The 15,412-nt window shown below is 36.6% G+C and overlaps 1 protein-coding gene across 1 annotated transcript; it reads left to right on the forward strand.

The window, feature by feature from the left end:
- The first annotated feature begins 6,270 nt into the window (after positions 1 to 6,270).
- Positions 6,271 to 14,706, forward strand: LOC117423281 (WAP, Kazal, immunoglobulin, Kunitz and NTR domain-containing protein 2-like). The gene is made up of 2 exons (XM_034038813.3): positions 6,271 to 6,682; positions 8,368 to 14,706. Exons 1-2 carry the CDS (start codon positions 6,485 to 6,487, stop codon positions 9,874 to 9,876), a joined length of 1,707 nt encoding a protein of 568 aa, XP_033894704.3. The 5' UTR covers positions 6,271 to 6,484; the 3' UTR covers positions 9,877 to 14,706.
- Positions 14,707 to 15,412: the final 706 nt, after the last annotated feature.

The raw sequence follows: 15,412 nt of genomic DNA on the forward strand, positions 1-15,412 counted from the left end.
AAACAGAATATTTAAACCGCAGACATGAGAAGGCCATATATTTAAAGTAGGTTACTGGTGAAATGTACTGGAATGGATATTTGCATTCCCAAGGCTGTAGCAGTGGCTGAGCTTTTGGGGCAGTGCACAGACTGGTTTTCTAATCAGGTCATATGGAGTGGATTTCACATTTTTCACATAAAACATATGTTTACTGTAACAATTAATACACACATTTGAAAATAACAACTGTAAGTCGCAAATATTTTGAAGGTGTTATACTGTTTAATCACCAGTAAAAGGCTTCAGATTTAAATGTCCCGTGGTTATGTTAAGAAATGCTTTCTGGGAATAAAGAATTGCTAAAGGGAACATATAGTGTATATGCTGTGTTGGGGAGTAACGCATTACACGTAATGCATTCCTGTAATCTGATTACATTTTTCAGTTCCTTATAAATGTGATGGTTCCTTTTTTCAGGCAAGTAACTAAATGTGGCAAGGCATTACATTATGTGTGTAAAAATAATGTAGTTTCTTTTAATTACATTTCAATTTAAAAAGGACTACAGCTAATGCATCACATGAAAATCAGAAACGCGTCAACAGTGCAAGTCAAAGTCATGTCGCTTGAACGTGCATTTTGTATTGTCTCGCCTGTCATCAGAGGGGGGAACGAATGGGTTTGATAGCTGGATCTTCAAAGCATATTTCGAACTGCAGCCAGACAAAACCGAAAAAAAAAAAAAATCTCTGTAAAATGTAAACTGTATCTGAGAAGCAACTTTGTAACTGAAACTGGTTACAATTTTGTTCAAGTAACTTGTAACTAATGGATTACTTTTTAAAGGTAACTTCCCCAACACTGTCTACATGGAGTCTCCCTGGCTTGCATTTTATTTAATTTCCAGGACCTTAAAGAAAGGACCAAAACTTAGATTTTATTCAGTTGGAGGACTATCATCTCCTTGTACACATGATGTGCCCTGTGCAGTACTTTTCAGATTGCAATATCAAGTTGCACCTAGGTTAATGTATCATACAATATCAATGCATGTGCAATCAATTGGGGGCATGTCACTTTTATGCATATGTAAGTGCTGCGATAGACCTTTGTTACCTATTTCATATTATGGAAAACAAAATCTTGTGATTTTGATTATGGACCTGTGAAACAGATTCGATTTTTTTTTTGTTTGGCTGTGACCGCCTTTAAGCATTCCCCTGTATTTGTAGGTAAAAGGCAGCAGAAAGTACCACAGAGACTAATCCTGCTAATAGAACTACCACAGGTTTTCAGATCTGTGTGTTTTGCTTCTACAACCTACATCATCAGTGAGCACATCATATTAATCCATTTACCAGGAAAAGCATACTGTGGTGTGATTTTAATAAGTGGTGAATTTAAATGAATAGCACAACTACTGTATGTTACTTAGTGCCAAGTGTATAAACTTATATAGAGATTTAATATTAACTTTGATGCCAAAAAATGGCCAAATAGTATATTCCTTGCACTCGGGTGGCATGGGTTAACCATACAGTCTCACCTCAAAATGTATCCATCTACTACCAATAAAGAATCCAAGGGTAACACTTGTAATAGACTTTACCACCCCCAAAAATGGGTTTCTGCTAACTGCTAAGACTGGAATCCCATTGAGTTGCATACCAAACTTGTCAACATTGCAAGGTATACATGCATCCCTGGGCTCAATTTCAATCAACTTTTATCTGGAAAAGGGATCTGTGTGGATCCATTCTGAGTTTAATTCATCATTGATGACGATAAGCAAATCAAAATAAAACATAATGCCCGTATTCTCTCCAGTGTATTGCATGGATTTATATTTTCCTAAAATGTCATTTTCCATCTAAAAGTTAAATTAATTGTGTCTTTGTTCTGTTGACAATACCATATTATTTTGAAAGTCCTATGGGCAATGCTTATCAATATGAACATAAGAACTTTTACAAATGACAGGAGGCCATTTACCCTGGTCCCTAAAAGCAGACTGATCTGAAGTTGGGTCTTAAATAATCCTGATGAGGGGCTCCCGAGTGGCACATCTGGTAAAGGCACTCTGCGTGGAGTGCAGGATGCACCCTATAGCCTGGAGATCGCCGGTTGGAGTCCAGGCTATTCCACTGCCGACCATGGACGGGAGTTCCCAGGGGCGACGCACAATTGGCCGAGCGCTGCCCAGGTGGGTAGGGCCTAGGTCGGCCAGGGTGCCCATGGTTTACCGAACAGTGTCCACTGATCCTGGTTTCTGTGCTGCGTTTAAAGTATTAGTTAGGGTTAACCTTGTCAACCCTTAAAGATTTTAAAGACCAGTTATGTTTTTAATAAGGGAGCAACACAAGTGAAAAGTATTCACAGTGTTTATATAGCCCAAACACAGATAACTACTGCTTTACAAAATCCAGCAATTTTTTTTTTCATAACCAACCTTTATTTAGTAAAAGAAAAATAGGAGAGACAATGCTGATGAAGAAAATACAGATGAAGAGGCTGAGATAGGTGGCCCATTGTGATGTCACCATATTTTTTTAAACAGGTGACATCAACAATACCGATACTGAGAATAAAGCACAATAGAAATTCAATATTGTATGGTTGATGTAATGAATTGGGTTTCTTTGTGAAGTGGCTTGGCACTCTGAAAGATCTGTAGCAGTCTATAATGAAGACCTTAACTATTTGTAACTTCAAGGGGTTACTAGTACATACCCTGAACATCAGAAAACTTCTATTTATTAAACAGGGAAGCCAAAAATGACCTTTTTCTGTAAACACAGATTAGTATGGCTCTATTGTAAACATTTGTAGTTAGTGGGTAAATGTGTTAACTGCTACAAATTCCTGTGTACTTGCTCAAAAATGTATTTTGAAAAATAAAGGTGCACAGCGCTTTGAAACCTGACCAACAGTGTTTCGACACAATCTATTATTGCAAAAAAGGTTTTTGATATAAGTTAGCAAAATGTTCTAGCAAAATCTAACAAATAAGAGTTAAGGGAAAAAAATGTGGATCAAGTTCAGAAAGACTGCAACTGATCAAAGGAGGTCAGTCTGTCTGCTTGCAGACAATACATGTGTGAAACTCAGGCCTGCTGTAAGCCCCCTCACATCAGGGGTCGAGAGCATTTCTGTTATTCGATTTTTGACAGCCTTCACTTAAACATATCTGTGCTATGTTGAGAATGCTAGGGTCTTAGATTCCAGTGGTGCAGGGGAGATGTGGGGCACTTCTACAGGATGTAGAAGCCCTTTTCAGAAAGCAATGAATGTTTTCAGCATAATAAGGTACAGACTCGTTAATTTCAGAGCCCACGCTGAGTATGATCATAAACAGAGCCTGCTATTAAATACAGAGAATATCTGTACCGGACCAGACACTCCTGTTTCAAAAGGCAAGCAATGGAGAATCTTTGGTCCTGAATCACAGCTATAAGATGGCATTACATTTTATAATCACTTTCATAACCCTTCATTTTTATTATTTATTCATTTGTATGACCTATTTATTAAGGACAAGCATTTAGTAAATTTGAACTAACTTTTAACAAACGTAAAATACACAATTTCTAGTAATTTAACAAATGATCTTTATCATATATATATATATATATATATATATATATATATATATATATATATATATATATATATATATCATATATATACATATATATTAGCAATTGCAATATGAAAGGGGTTTTTGTTTTAAACCATTTTTCACTAAAAACATTTATTTTAACTAAAGCAAGACTCCGAACCCCTATTTCATGTCAACGTAAGTCCCAGACAGGTGAAGAACACTGTCTGTCAGTAGCTCTATCAGTCTTTGTTTATAGAAGACATACCTGTCTCGATACTGTTTCAGGGGGTTCAATGGAAGATAAATGGCTAAATATTAATTCACTATCCACATACCCTCCAGGCTGCATAGTTTTCAACAGATTTGAAAAGTTAGATTTGAAGTAACCTGTTATTGTAGCTATTGTAGTCATTAGGTGAAGGGGCATTCCAGGTAAATTATTTCAACATCTTGTTTTTGCTGTAATACAATACAAAGTATGCAATGTATATGATTTTGTTCATTCTTGTAAAATGTTATCAGTATAACAAAAGACCAATTGAAAAAAATGTGTAGCAGGGTTTCCAGCGGTGAAACCGGTGTCTCGCATTCCAGTGACCGTAAGCCAATCACCTTTCACCGCAGAACCTAAACATGTTACTGTAATGTTGTAATTCCAGTCCAGCTAAGTGGCTGTCCCAGCTCGCAGTTGCCAAGTAGCATTGTTAGAAAAAGAATGCGCAGTATTATTACAATAATACACGGGTCTCATCCCAGCAGCAGCAAGCGTGTCTGTCTTATTTTATACCAAACCACTAAACCCCAAGGGCCTGCTCTGGGAAGTCTCTGTCTGGCCAGTCCAGGGTTGGTGAAACGCAGTGGTGAGGAAAATTGGGACCAGCCAATTGCCCTTTTACCCAGCTATATTGTCAACTTGGTAAAAGTTGGATTCAAACAGTAATGCTTATTAGGTTGGCCACTGAGGTCTGCTTTACGAAAAATACACAGAATTCTCCAGTTAAGTATAATATAACATGGATCTCTAATTTGGTGTAAATTTCAACAGGCACTTGACACTGCAGATTTAAAAAACAACAACACTCCTTCTCCTCCTCCTCCTAATAATAATAATAATAATAATAATAATAATAATAATAATAATAATAATAATAATAATGTCAACACATCAGTAATTTAACTCCTATTTTTAGTATTAATCAGGGTAGTGTTCTTGTAAAAAGGAAATCTGCAGTTCTCAATCGGTTTGCAGTTTTAGCTTGTCGAAACAAATACATGCAAACTCTTTAAATGCATACGTGCACTTCTTTTACAATTAATCAGATCATTACACAATCAATTGTATGCATTTTGAAATTCGTCTGAATTGAACAGCAACATTTCATGGAGGTGGTCTTTTCAAAGCTTTCATCTTTCCCCGCACAGCGGAGGCTCTTAAATTACACTCCGAACTTTGCACTGCTGACAATGGCCTGTTGTTCGTAATTTTAATTTCTGGTTTCTGGGTCATCACTTAGGTTACACAAAAATAGTAAGAAATCATTAAAGTTATTGCTTTTAACATGTTTTTTTCCCCTCCGCAAAGGACCACAGGAGGTGCCTCTGTAGCCTACTTGTATCATGGTTTATAAAATACAGTAAAGGTTCGTTCAACATTTTTTTTTTTTTTTGTGGCTCAAACATTCTTTCTATTGCTAAGAGACCAGACAGAAACGGACTGCTCTCTTACCTGTGTTGTAAGGACACCACCATTTCTGTTTTCGTTATGCAGATAAAAGCTTACATTCTTTTATAGTTCTTTAAGGACAAACTTGATTTTACGTGAAATTCCAGTCTCACGGTTCCAGCTAAGAAAGCTATAAATAATAATAATAATAATAATAATAATAATAATAATAATAATAATAATAATAATAATACTTTGTTCTGTACTATATTGTGCTATCAGTAAGAAGTTCAGTAAGGACAAAAGTTACATTATTTTAAAACGATTTTAGTCTTTAATAATTGTTACTGTCTAGTCCCTTATATATGTACTTGTACAGCACCCATGTGTTTGTACGCATATGCTAAGCAACAAGCCTCTTGAATGCCATAACTCAATATTGTTTTGACGTCAGAAATAGCAAGTATTGATAGAAAAATAATTTTTGTATCTATATCCGAATTACAATTACACACTACAATAACAGCGACCCCTGGTGTGAGAGGTGGAGCTTGAGGCTAACAGCTACCTGTTTTTCACCAGCTGCAAGTCAAGCGAGGTGGGATCCGATACACTGTTGCCAGCACTAACCCAAGCAAACCTATACTAGTCTAGTACTATGGTCAGAGAGGCAAGACATTAATGAAGCACGTCTATTTTCAATAACTTGTGTACCTCTTTCTCGTTGTATCATTTAACACAGGTCTAGTTTCGGTGTTATAGATATTGCAACAGTGAAATACACATTCCGCATCTCCATGCGTGTACAGGTTCGGCACGCAAAGGGTTAAAGTATTAAGGAAATTCATAAATAAGCAGGTGTCCTCCTGTGCCAGTCTCAGCCCAATTTACGACTCGTATTGTAAAGTCTTAAATACTTTCTACTCCTCAGCAGCAATCCATAACTGTCATCTGGACTTAAGGCAGCGGGTGCCGGTCGGTGGGGGTTGGGGGGGGGGGGGGATTTCTTTTTAGTCAAGAACTAGTTCTTCAGTAGGGTATAAATAGAGCTTAGTAAACCTGCCTATTAACATTGTTCCAAGAAACTGAACGATTTTTATACAGCTCTCAAGCCTCCCTGTGAGAAAAAAAAAAAACATCAGAGACGCACACGTTTTGTTTTGTTTTTAACATCTGATTACAGGTGCAGTCCACCGATTCTCCGAAGTTTGGTGCTTTGTTAATCGTAAGAACTGGAAATGTGGTGGATGCTTTTTCCCCGATGGATTTGGTTCTTTTTGGGGCAGTTATTTGTCTTGCTACTGGACAGCCGTGTAAAGAGCATGGCTTTGCCACGAATCGTCTATTCCCACGCTGGGATCTGTCCGAACGAAATGAACCCAAACCTATGGGTGGATGCCATGAGCACTTGTGTGAGAGAGTGCGAATCTGACCAGGTAAGACAAGTGTTCCTATTTAAAATATAATAATAACTTCGATAATCCAATGCTATAATAATAATAATAATAATAATAATAATAATAATAATAATAATAATAATAATAATAATAATACGAAGAATGTTAGGCATTCTCCTAAAAAAGGGGCAGAAATTCTGTTATTAATTAATATTTGTTCTAAGTATTAAGCTCATTAATGTTACTTGTATGAATCATATTGCTAAATACATACATGCGTACAAACATTAATACAAACATACATAAATACAATGCATACATATTTTACTGTGGCTATTTGTGGGTTTTATTGTACTTTATTGTCAACGTTTTAATGTAAAAAAATAAGAAAGATACGAAAGGCAAATAATAGGATTGAATAGTTAAGTAATGAAGTACGTTTATATGAAATAGAGTAATAAAGTAAACATATGAGAAAGATCAATATTAAAAACGAAAATAATAATAATAATAATAATAATAATAATAATAATAATAATAATAATAATAATAATAATAATATATTGATTATTGTTAAGTACGATAAAATGTGCACGAGAAAGTCACATTTTATTTTAAACACTGTACATTTAAATCAATATTGGCATATAAACAAAAACGGTTTGCTGACTGGTCTATATTGTTATATATTCTTACATATTCGAATGTTAATCCGATTGTACCATTCAGAGAGTTGTGAAATAATTCTCTTTCCTTGAAAGGTGCTTAGCCATTTCATTCTGAGCTGTCCTAGATGCCATAGTGTATGCATTTTAATATCAGTGATACGATAAACAACTGACTTGTCTCAACATTTCAATAGCTGATAACGTCAGGGTTTAATGTAAACCTGACACTTGTTCATATTATTCCAACATTTTTACATGAACTGACACGTGCTGCAAAAGGCAGCAAGCGGTACATGTATCCTCTGTGTGTGCGCTTAGATGAGCTCCATTCTTTATTACTGTACGTTCAAATAACAACATCTTACGCATGTGTACTGTTGACGTTTCAAAGTGTTCTTTCTGTGTAATGAGTTTAGTTCGACCTGTCGCTGTTTACCTTGAATAAAGTTAGTTTGGGTGGAAAACGTATTTTCACTGCCAGGTAGCTCCATGCATTGCACTTTTTTAGTGTCCCCCAAAAAACTTAATTCAGTTTAGGAATTACAGAAAAAAAGCCCTGAAAATGTAACCAGCTTTCACCTCCTATATCTATTAAACACACATATTCAGAAACTATGAGAAATTTCAAGTGGTATACAAGCTAGGTATTTTTTGTATACAAATTGTCATTGAACTATAGTTGAGGTGTGAGAGCAAGTTTTAACAAAGGCGTTGTTATTTTTTTTTAAATTTAAATATGATTTTATTTTAAACAATAGTGGTAAAAATATATAATCTATGAACCAGAATATTGCTTATTGAGATGAGATAATCAGTCATGCTGTTTATTATATGTAGTAAAAGAAGAAAAATAAATCCCACTCTTGTAAAATGTTAAAAATATGAAATATAAAATATATATTAGCAGTAAGGCGTAATAGTTATTTTTTAAATAGATGTATACAGTATATTGTAACATGTGTATAAGCAGGTATATTTAAAGACATTGAAACTGTATGCTGAGTTCATTTCTCGATGTTGCCTGTTCGAAAGCTAATACATTTGCTTTTAATCTAGGAATGCGAGACATTTGAGAAGTGCTGTCCTAACGTCTGTGGGAATAAGAGTTGTGTGGCAGCCAGGTACATAGATGTCAAAGGGAAGAAAGGTCCTGTTGGAATGCCCAAAGAAGCCACCTGCGCCCACTTTATGTGCACTCAGCAAGGCTCCGAGTGTGACATCTGGGATGGCCAGCCAGTGTGCAAGTGCAGAGACAGGTGTGAAAGAGAACCAAGCTTCACCTGTGCCTCCGACGGCTTGACATACTACAATAAGTGTTACATGGATGCAGAAGCCTGCAACAAAGGAATCATGCTGACTGTCGTAACCTGCAGGTACCATCTCACCTGGCCAAACACAAGCCCGATTCCTGTAGAGACCACTCGCCCCACTACTGCTGTTTTGGAGACTACAGTAATTGATGTTGTGCTGCCGGCACTGATCACCAAACCTGTGCACCAGTCAGTTTATGTTGGCGAAACTGTGAGTTTCCACTGCGATGTGGCTGGAAAACCCAAACCCGATATCACATGGGAGAAACAAATCGATGGTAAAGATAACATCGTCATGAGGCCTAACCATGTCAGGGGCAACATTGTGGTCACCAACATCGCCCAGCTTGTCATCTATAATGTTCAACAGCAAGACGCAGGCATGTACACTTGCACTGCTAAAAACATAGGTGGGCTTCTCCAAGCTGACTTCCCCATGTCAGTGGTGAATAAGGAACTTTCTAAAAACAGCACCCCAGGAAACATCACAAACTTCCCAGCTGAGGAGTGTCTCAAGATGCCTGACAGTGAAGACTGTGGGGAGGAGAACACAAGCTGGTATTATGATGCTAAGAAAAACAACTGTTTCACTTTTACCTACGGCAACTGTAACAACAACATGAATGATTTTGAGACCTACGAGTCCTGCATGCTGTCCTGTGGGAGCGAGCTAGCCAACCCCTGTGGTCTACCAAGTCTTCAGGGTCAGTGTAAAGCCTACGAGCCAAGATGGGCTTACAGCAGCGTCTTGAAGCAGTGCCATTCGTTTATCTACGGGGGCTGTGGGGGCAACGAGAACAATTTTGAAAGCAAAGAGTCCTGTGAGGAAATGTGCCCTTTTCCGAAGAACCAGTCATGCAAAACGTGCAAACCACGGCAAAAGATGGTGACAAGCTTCTGCAAGAGCGATTTTGTCATTCTGGGACGGATGATCGAACTGACCGAAGACCAGGACTCCGGACATGCCCTGGTGACAGTGGAAGAGATCCTGAAGGATGAGAAAATGGGGTTAAAGTTTTTTGGTAAGGAACCACTGGAAATCACCCTGTTAAACATAGACTGGAATTGCCCCTGCCCCAATATAACAACAGCGGACGGGCAGGTGATTATCATGGGCGATGTCCACAATGGCATGGCGGTCTTGCAGCCAGACAGTTTTGTCGGGGTTTCCAGTGTGAGACGTGTAAGGAAACTCCGTGAAGTCATTCACAAGAAGACCTGTGACATTTTAAAAGAGTTCCCAGCACTTCAGTAGTCAAGTTCCAGGTTCAAGTTGTAGACCACTTAAAGATAATCTGATAGGAAAAATGCCATTTATTAGCAATCTCTCAGTTCCCAGCAAAAAGTTGTTATTAACCGAACGTTGTTATAAAGTGAAAAGCCACATTTTCAAGTGTATCTATATGGAAAAATGATGTACACTACAGTTGTAGAAACAGCGCAAAACAAAAAAGTATACACAGTACTGTATTGTACACATAGTACTACAACAACGGACTATCAATATCCTTAAAAACAGTAAACAAACTTGGTATACAGTACTTACATTTAAAACAGAAGCATAATTTTAAAAGAAGTTGTTTTTTTACGATTCACCACCTCCAGCTGTAAATCACTCTCAAGTTTGCGTGCAGCTTCGTAGTCAATTTCAAAATGCGGGATAGCCATAGAAGTTGTAAAAAAAAATAGTTGTCATTAAGCGGCAGACAGTTGCTAATATCCAAAATCCATTAACATTAAAGTCTATGGGATGGGATTGAAAATGTTGTTAATAACCGAAAGTGGTCTTTATCAGGGTTGCTAATAACCAGCATCTACTGTGTATATATATATATATATATATATATATATATATATATATATATATATATATATATATATATATATATTATTTGTTTATTTAGCAGACGCCTTTATCCAAGGCGACTTACAGAGACTAGGGTGTGTGAACTATGCATCAGCTGCAGAGTCACTTACAATTACGTCTCACCCAAAAGTCAGAACACAAGGAGGTAAGTGACTTACTCAGGGTCACACAATGAGTCAGTGGCTGAGGTGGGATTTGAACCAGAGACCTTCTGGTTACAAGCCCTTTTCTTTAACCACTGGATCACACAGCCTACTACATATATATATATTTTTGGAGGGAAAACTTTAAGACTTTTTTCATTAGAAAAAGTTCAAGAAGAATGTCAAAAAAGTAAGATCAGCAGCATTAAAACCTGCTTATTTTCCAAATTGATACTGTATAACTTTTTGAGAATGTTATACTTGAACCTTTTCTTAATTAAGAAAAATAAACAGAACTAAAAAGTAAAAAGTGTTCCCCAATAAGAACATTTCTGGCAGTGTAGCTCTCAAATGGAATCCTCATTTGGTTTGAATTAAGCAAAGGGCTGAATTATTTTTACAAGTACATTGAACGGGAACTGTCTTGCATAACTGGAAAAACACATTTCCTCAAATATTTATTGCTTCTTTGCTCCATCCAACCATAACCCCCTCATATGGTTCAGACTACCTTTACTTTAACATTGAAGTATGCACAGCTTTTTATAAATTACCATTATGGCACAAAAACAAAGTAATGATAATATACAACACAGACTTGTCTATTATTACATTACTTGGTCATGTAATATATCCAATACTTTATATATTGTTCTTTATCTGTCTGAAGAAATGTAATTAGTTAATGCCTATTGTATTTATTACATACACATTGTATTGTATTTTGTTCCTAATCTCCATCTCCTCTATTGCCAGTATTTAGTTCAGGCATGTTTGCTTTTATGGTGCAACATCATGTTCTGTAGAAAAGGTTAAATAACATGTTTTTAGACATTTGAACCATGAAACATTACAGTATCCAATTCTGCATTTCAATTCCACTCCTCTGACAACCTGTGAAATAGGCTTGCTGACATTTAATAACTTCTAATAATTGAGAAAAAAAATGCTTACAGGTTCAGCCTGCTAATAAAGGCATGCAAGTTATCTAGTTCTCTAAGTGATGTTGTTTGTTGTTGTGACTGTGGCATTTGATAACTCTGTATTGCATGTAGGTGATTGCACATAGACAATACTGTTCCTTTTTAATTGTTTATATGGCAAATACAATATTAGACATTTAAAATTTCCCTAAAAAATTTACAGTAACTCAGATTTGCTATATGCATTCGGACAAGTTGTAATATATTTTCTTAAAGGTTGATTATAATTGACTATATCAATTGATCTGTAGTACCTTGTAGGTCTATTAGACTGTAGGTGGTTTATGTCCCTAACCTTTACATTACCCTTACCAAAATGTAATACAAAGTTACTGCTAATTGGACCATGCTAGATATGTTAATATTACTGTTACTGAGAGGGACCTTGTTTGTTAAGTGAAGCAGGTCGTTGTTGAACCCAGAACCAATTATTTCTTACATACAGCTTATTTGTATGTCACTGAATGGTCATCTTACTGTTTCTGATAAAGGATGTGCTACTTGGTTTCAAACTATTAAATAGCCCTGTAAATGCAGTAGGTATTCACAGTACCACAATGTTTAATAAACGTGGTTAAGTACAGTAGTATTGTAGCGTTAGTAACCTAGCAGTTCCATGTATACCTTTTTGTAAGGGTTTTATTGCTTTCTTAGATCATTTGGTTTTTATTTATTTTTTATGCTGCTTTACTGCTCCGGCTGTTAACATTTCTTTATAACTTCTTTAATGTGTCAAGATTAAAAAACAAAACAAAAAAAAACAGTTTTGCAGATCTATGTATGTATGTGTGTATCTTCTATCATAAGCACTTATTCATTCCTTTTTTGTTTTCTTAATAAAGATATTCTGTTTGACACATGAAGAAAGCGGTCCATTTTATTTCTGAAAGCTTGACTTAGATAGATACTCAAGGTGTGGTCTGGGCTGGGGTGCACAAGCAAATTCTAGGTGGGTTCTAAAATATTGATACAAACTTGGCTAAGATCAGAATGCATAAGGCGCACTGTATAGTTTGTAGTTTTATAACCTAAACTGCCAACCAATTTCAGATCAATCCATCAGATGTTAAAAGCCTCATAAGCTTTCATAGAAACATCCCTTGGAAGGGTAGCATGGTGGTCAGGCTAGCAGCAGAAATAGCAAATGCAGGAGCCAGGAGAAGCTGTTAAGTGTCTGATAGTGCACTTCTTAGACAAAAAACATTAGGCGTGGTCCAGTAGTTAAAGTCCAAGGCTTGTAACCACAAAGTCACTGGTTCAAATCCCACCTCTGCCACTGACTAACTCACAGTGTGACCCTGAGCAAATCACTTAACCTCCTTGTGCTCCATCCTGTGGATGAAATGTTAAATCAATGTCCTATTGTAGTGATGCTGCATATAATGCACAGTTCATAGCCTACCTTTGTAAAGCGCTTTGTGATGGTGGTCCACTGTGAAAGGTGCTATATAAAGATATTATTATTATTATTATTATTATTATTATTATTATTATTATTATTATGGCTGCACTTTCACAGTGGGTCAATTGTAACAAACTGAAAGGAGCATACTAAATGATCCCATGGTTAGTATGGAGGACGGTACTAAACTAGTACGCAAGTTAATACCAATTGCAACAAACTAAGTAGCTCAAAATAGTCCCCAGCTGTGCATTAAAATGTGTCAATTGCAACAAACCCAAAGTAACTGCCGTTGCCCTCTAGAGGATACTAAAACACATTATTAAGTTAGTCTAGAAATTTCTTTAGACTAGACTTATCGTGCTAACTGGAGCAATTTCTTTAGACTAAAGTGGTATTGTAATAACTGGAACAATTATGAAAAATTTTATGAAACTGGTTCATAACCAAACATTATATTAAATGAATTGAAATTTGAAAGACGTTTGCAACAAAACCAGTTTCATCCTTCTTCAACTTATTCAACTTAACGTAGGCCTATTATATAAAAAATAATAATAATATTAAACAATTCCAGTACGACTTTCCAGTGCCTCTACTTTCATCCTCTTCCACAGAGAAGGCAGTATTAAATCTGCTTACAAGTGCAGTTGTGCGCTGCAGAATTGCTGTGGAATCCTTTCGGCCATTCTCCAAAGTTTCAATAAAATGTTTTATACACTCTATGAAATAAAGTTTTTTGCTCTATTGTATAATTTTACACACGACTACTGGCCATGATTGCCTTCATATGGATGTACTGAGAAAAAAGCTAACGAAAAATAACACTCTTCAAATATAATTTACTGTAGCTGGAACCAATCACTCAGATCCCCCCCTTCAGTTCGTGTTTGGTAGCACTCTACAATAAAGAGCTTAACCCTGAGCTCTGTGCTAAAGCTGGGGATCAGCTAGTCTGCCACTTTGTTCCCCATCTTTTTTCATTGCAATTGGTACTAAGTTAGTACGCAGCTGGGGATGATCCCGAGATAGTACCGTATTAGCTAGTCCGCAACTTAGTACGCAGCTCTGTAAATCTACAAGTTTGTTGCAATTGACCCAGTGAGACTAACCCCAAGCACACAACCAGCTTCTCTGACACATATAACAGAAACGAGCCGAGGAACTGTCACCCAGCCCCTCCTTTATACGTGGTCAAGCCTAATTGTCAATGTCAAGTCTTGGCCACTTTCTTACATGTTTATACAGTTCTCCTCCAATCAGGTCAGATTAACCAGTCCAGCCACATTCACACATGGCTGGCTTGTCTGTTGGAGGGGAACCTGATAAAGTGTAAGGATTTACAAACCCCACAACATCCAAACAAGAAAATGTATGAAAACAGTGTGTGCACTGCAGTAAATAATAATAATAATAATAATAATAATAATAATAATAATAATAATAATAATAATAATAATAATAATAATAATAATAATTGTTACATAGAAATGTCACTAAATCCAACAGTTACTGTGCTTTTCAAGACTAAACTCAATGCTTATTGTCTCCAGGCAAACAGACACCGATTTTTTCATATGTTACAATTACAAATAACCTAACTTTTTAAAAATGTCATTAATCAAGTGGTATTGCTTCAGAAGTCTTTTCACTGCTAATTTATAGTTGACAGTAACCTGGTTTTAATACTGGTGTCCTCCATGTATAACCCTTGTGTTAGAACAGGACAACGTAACAAAAAAATAAAAAATAAACTTTTTGGTTATCCATGATTCCTCGAATCTTAACGATTTTTCTCTCTTAGAACCAATATTAAATAGTGCCTGGAAGTGTTGGACAGAAAGATATTCATAATGGGAAACCATTCAGGCATTACCACTAGTTTCCAAGCTGGTCACATTCCTACAGTGGTGTGTCTTAGGGGAGATGATGGTCCTGCTTTCCAGTTAGTGTGCCCCTGGTCTTTGACATGTAGCATCATGGGATCTTTAAAGTGAGCAGAGCAGTTGGAACGTCCGCTTTCCACCTTAGATCCTCCTCACACCATGCTGGTTGTATCCAGCAGCCCTGTGACCCTACACAGTATGCTAGATTGTTGATAGATGGAGCAATTCCAAGTTTTTTGAGACGGGATTTGAACTTTTGACTTTTTATACTTGTGGTCTAGACTAGGGATCTGCTTCAAACACATGGTTACCCAGAATCCGGTCTGTAACAGCAGCAAATCCCTACAAGCTGAGGTTGAGATGCAAAATAACCCCCTGACCTTGTAAGCTCAAAACAGCTTATTCAATTCTAGTGTGCGGGTGCTATTTCTACTCAACATTTTCAATTCCTGGAACAAGCTTTGTGTGCATCAAGTTTCTACATTGCTTCTGTTTAAATTACATTAAGAA

This window comes from Acipenser ruthenus, chromosome 17 (genome assembly GCF_902713425.1).
Source record: "Acipenser ruthenus chromosome 17, fAciRut3.2 maternal haplotype, whole genome shotgun sequence".
Classification (NCBI taxonomy): domain Eukaryota; kingdom Metazoa; phylum Chordata; class Actinopteri; order Acipenseriformes; family Acipenseridae; genus Acipenser; species Acipenser ruthenus.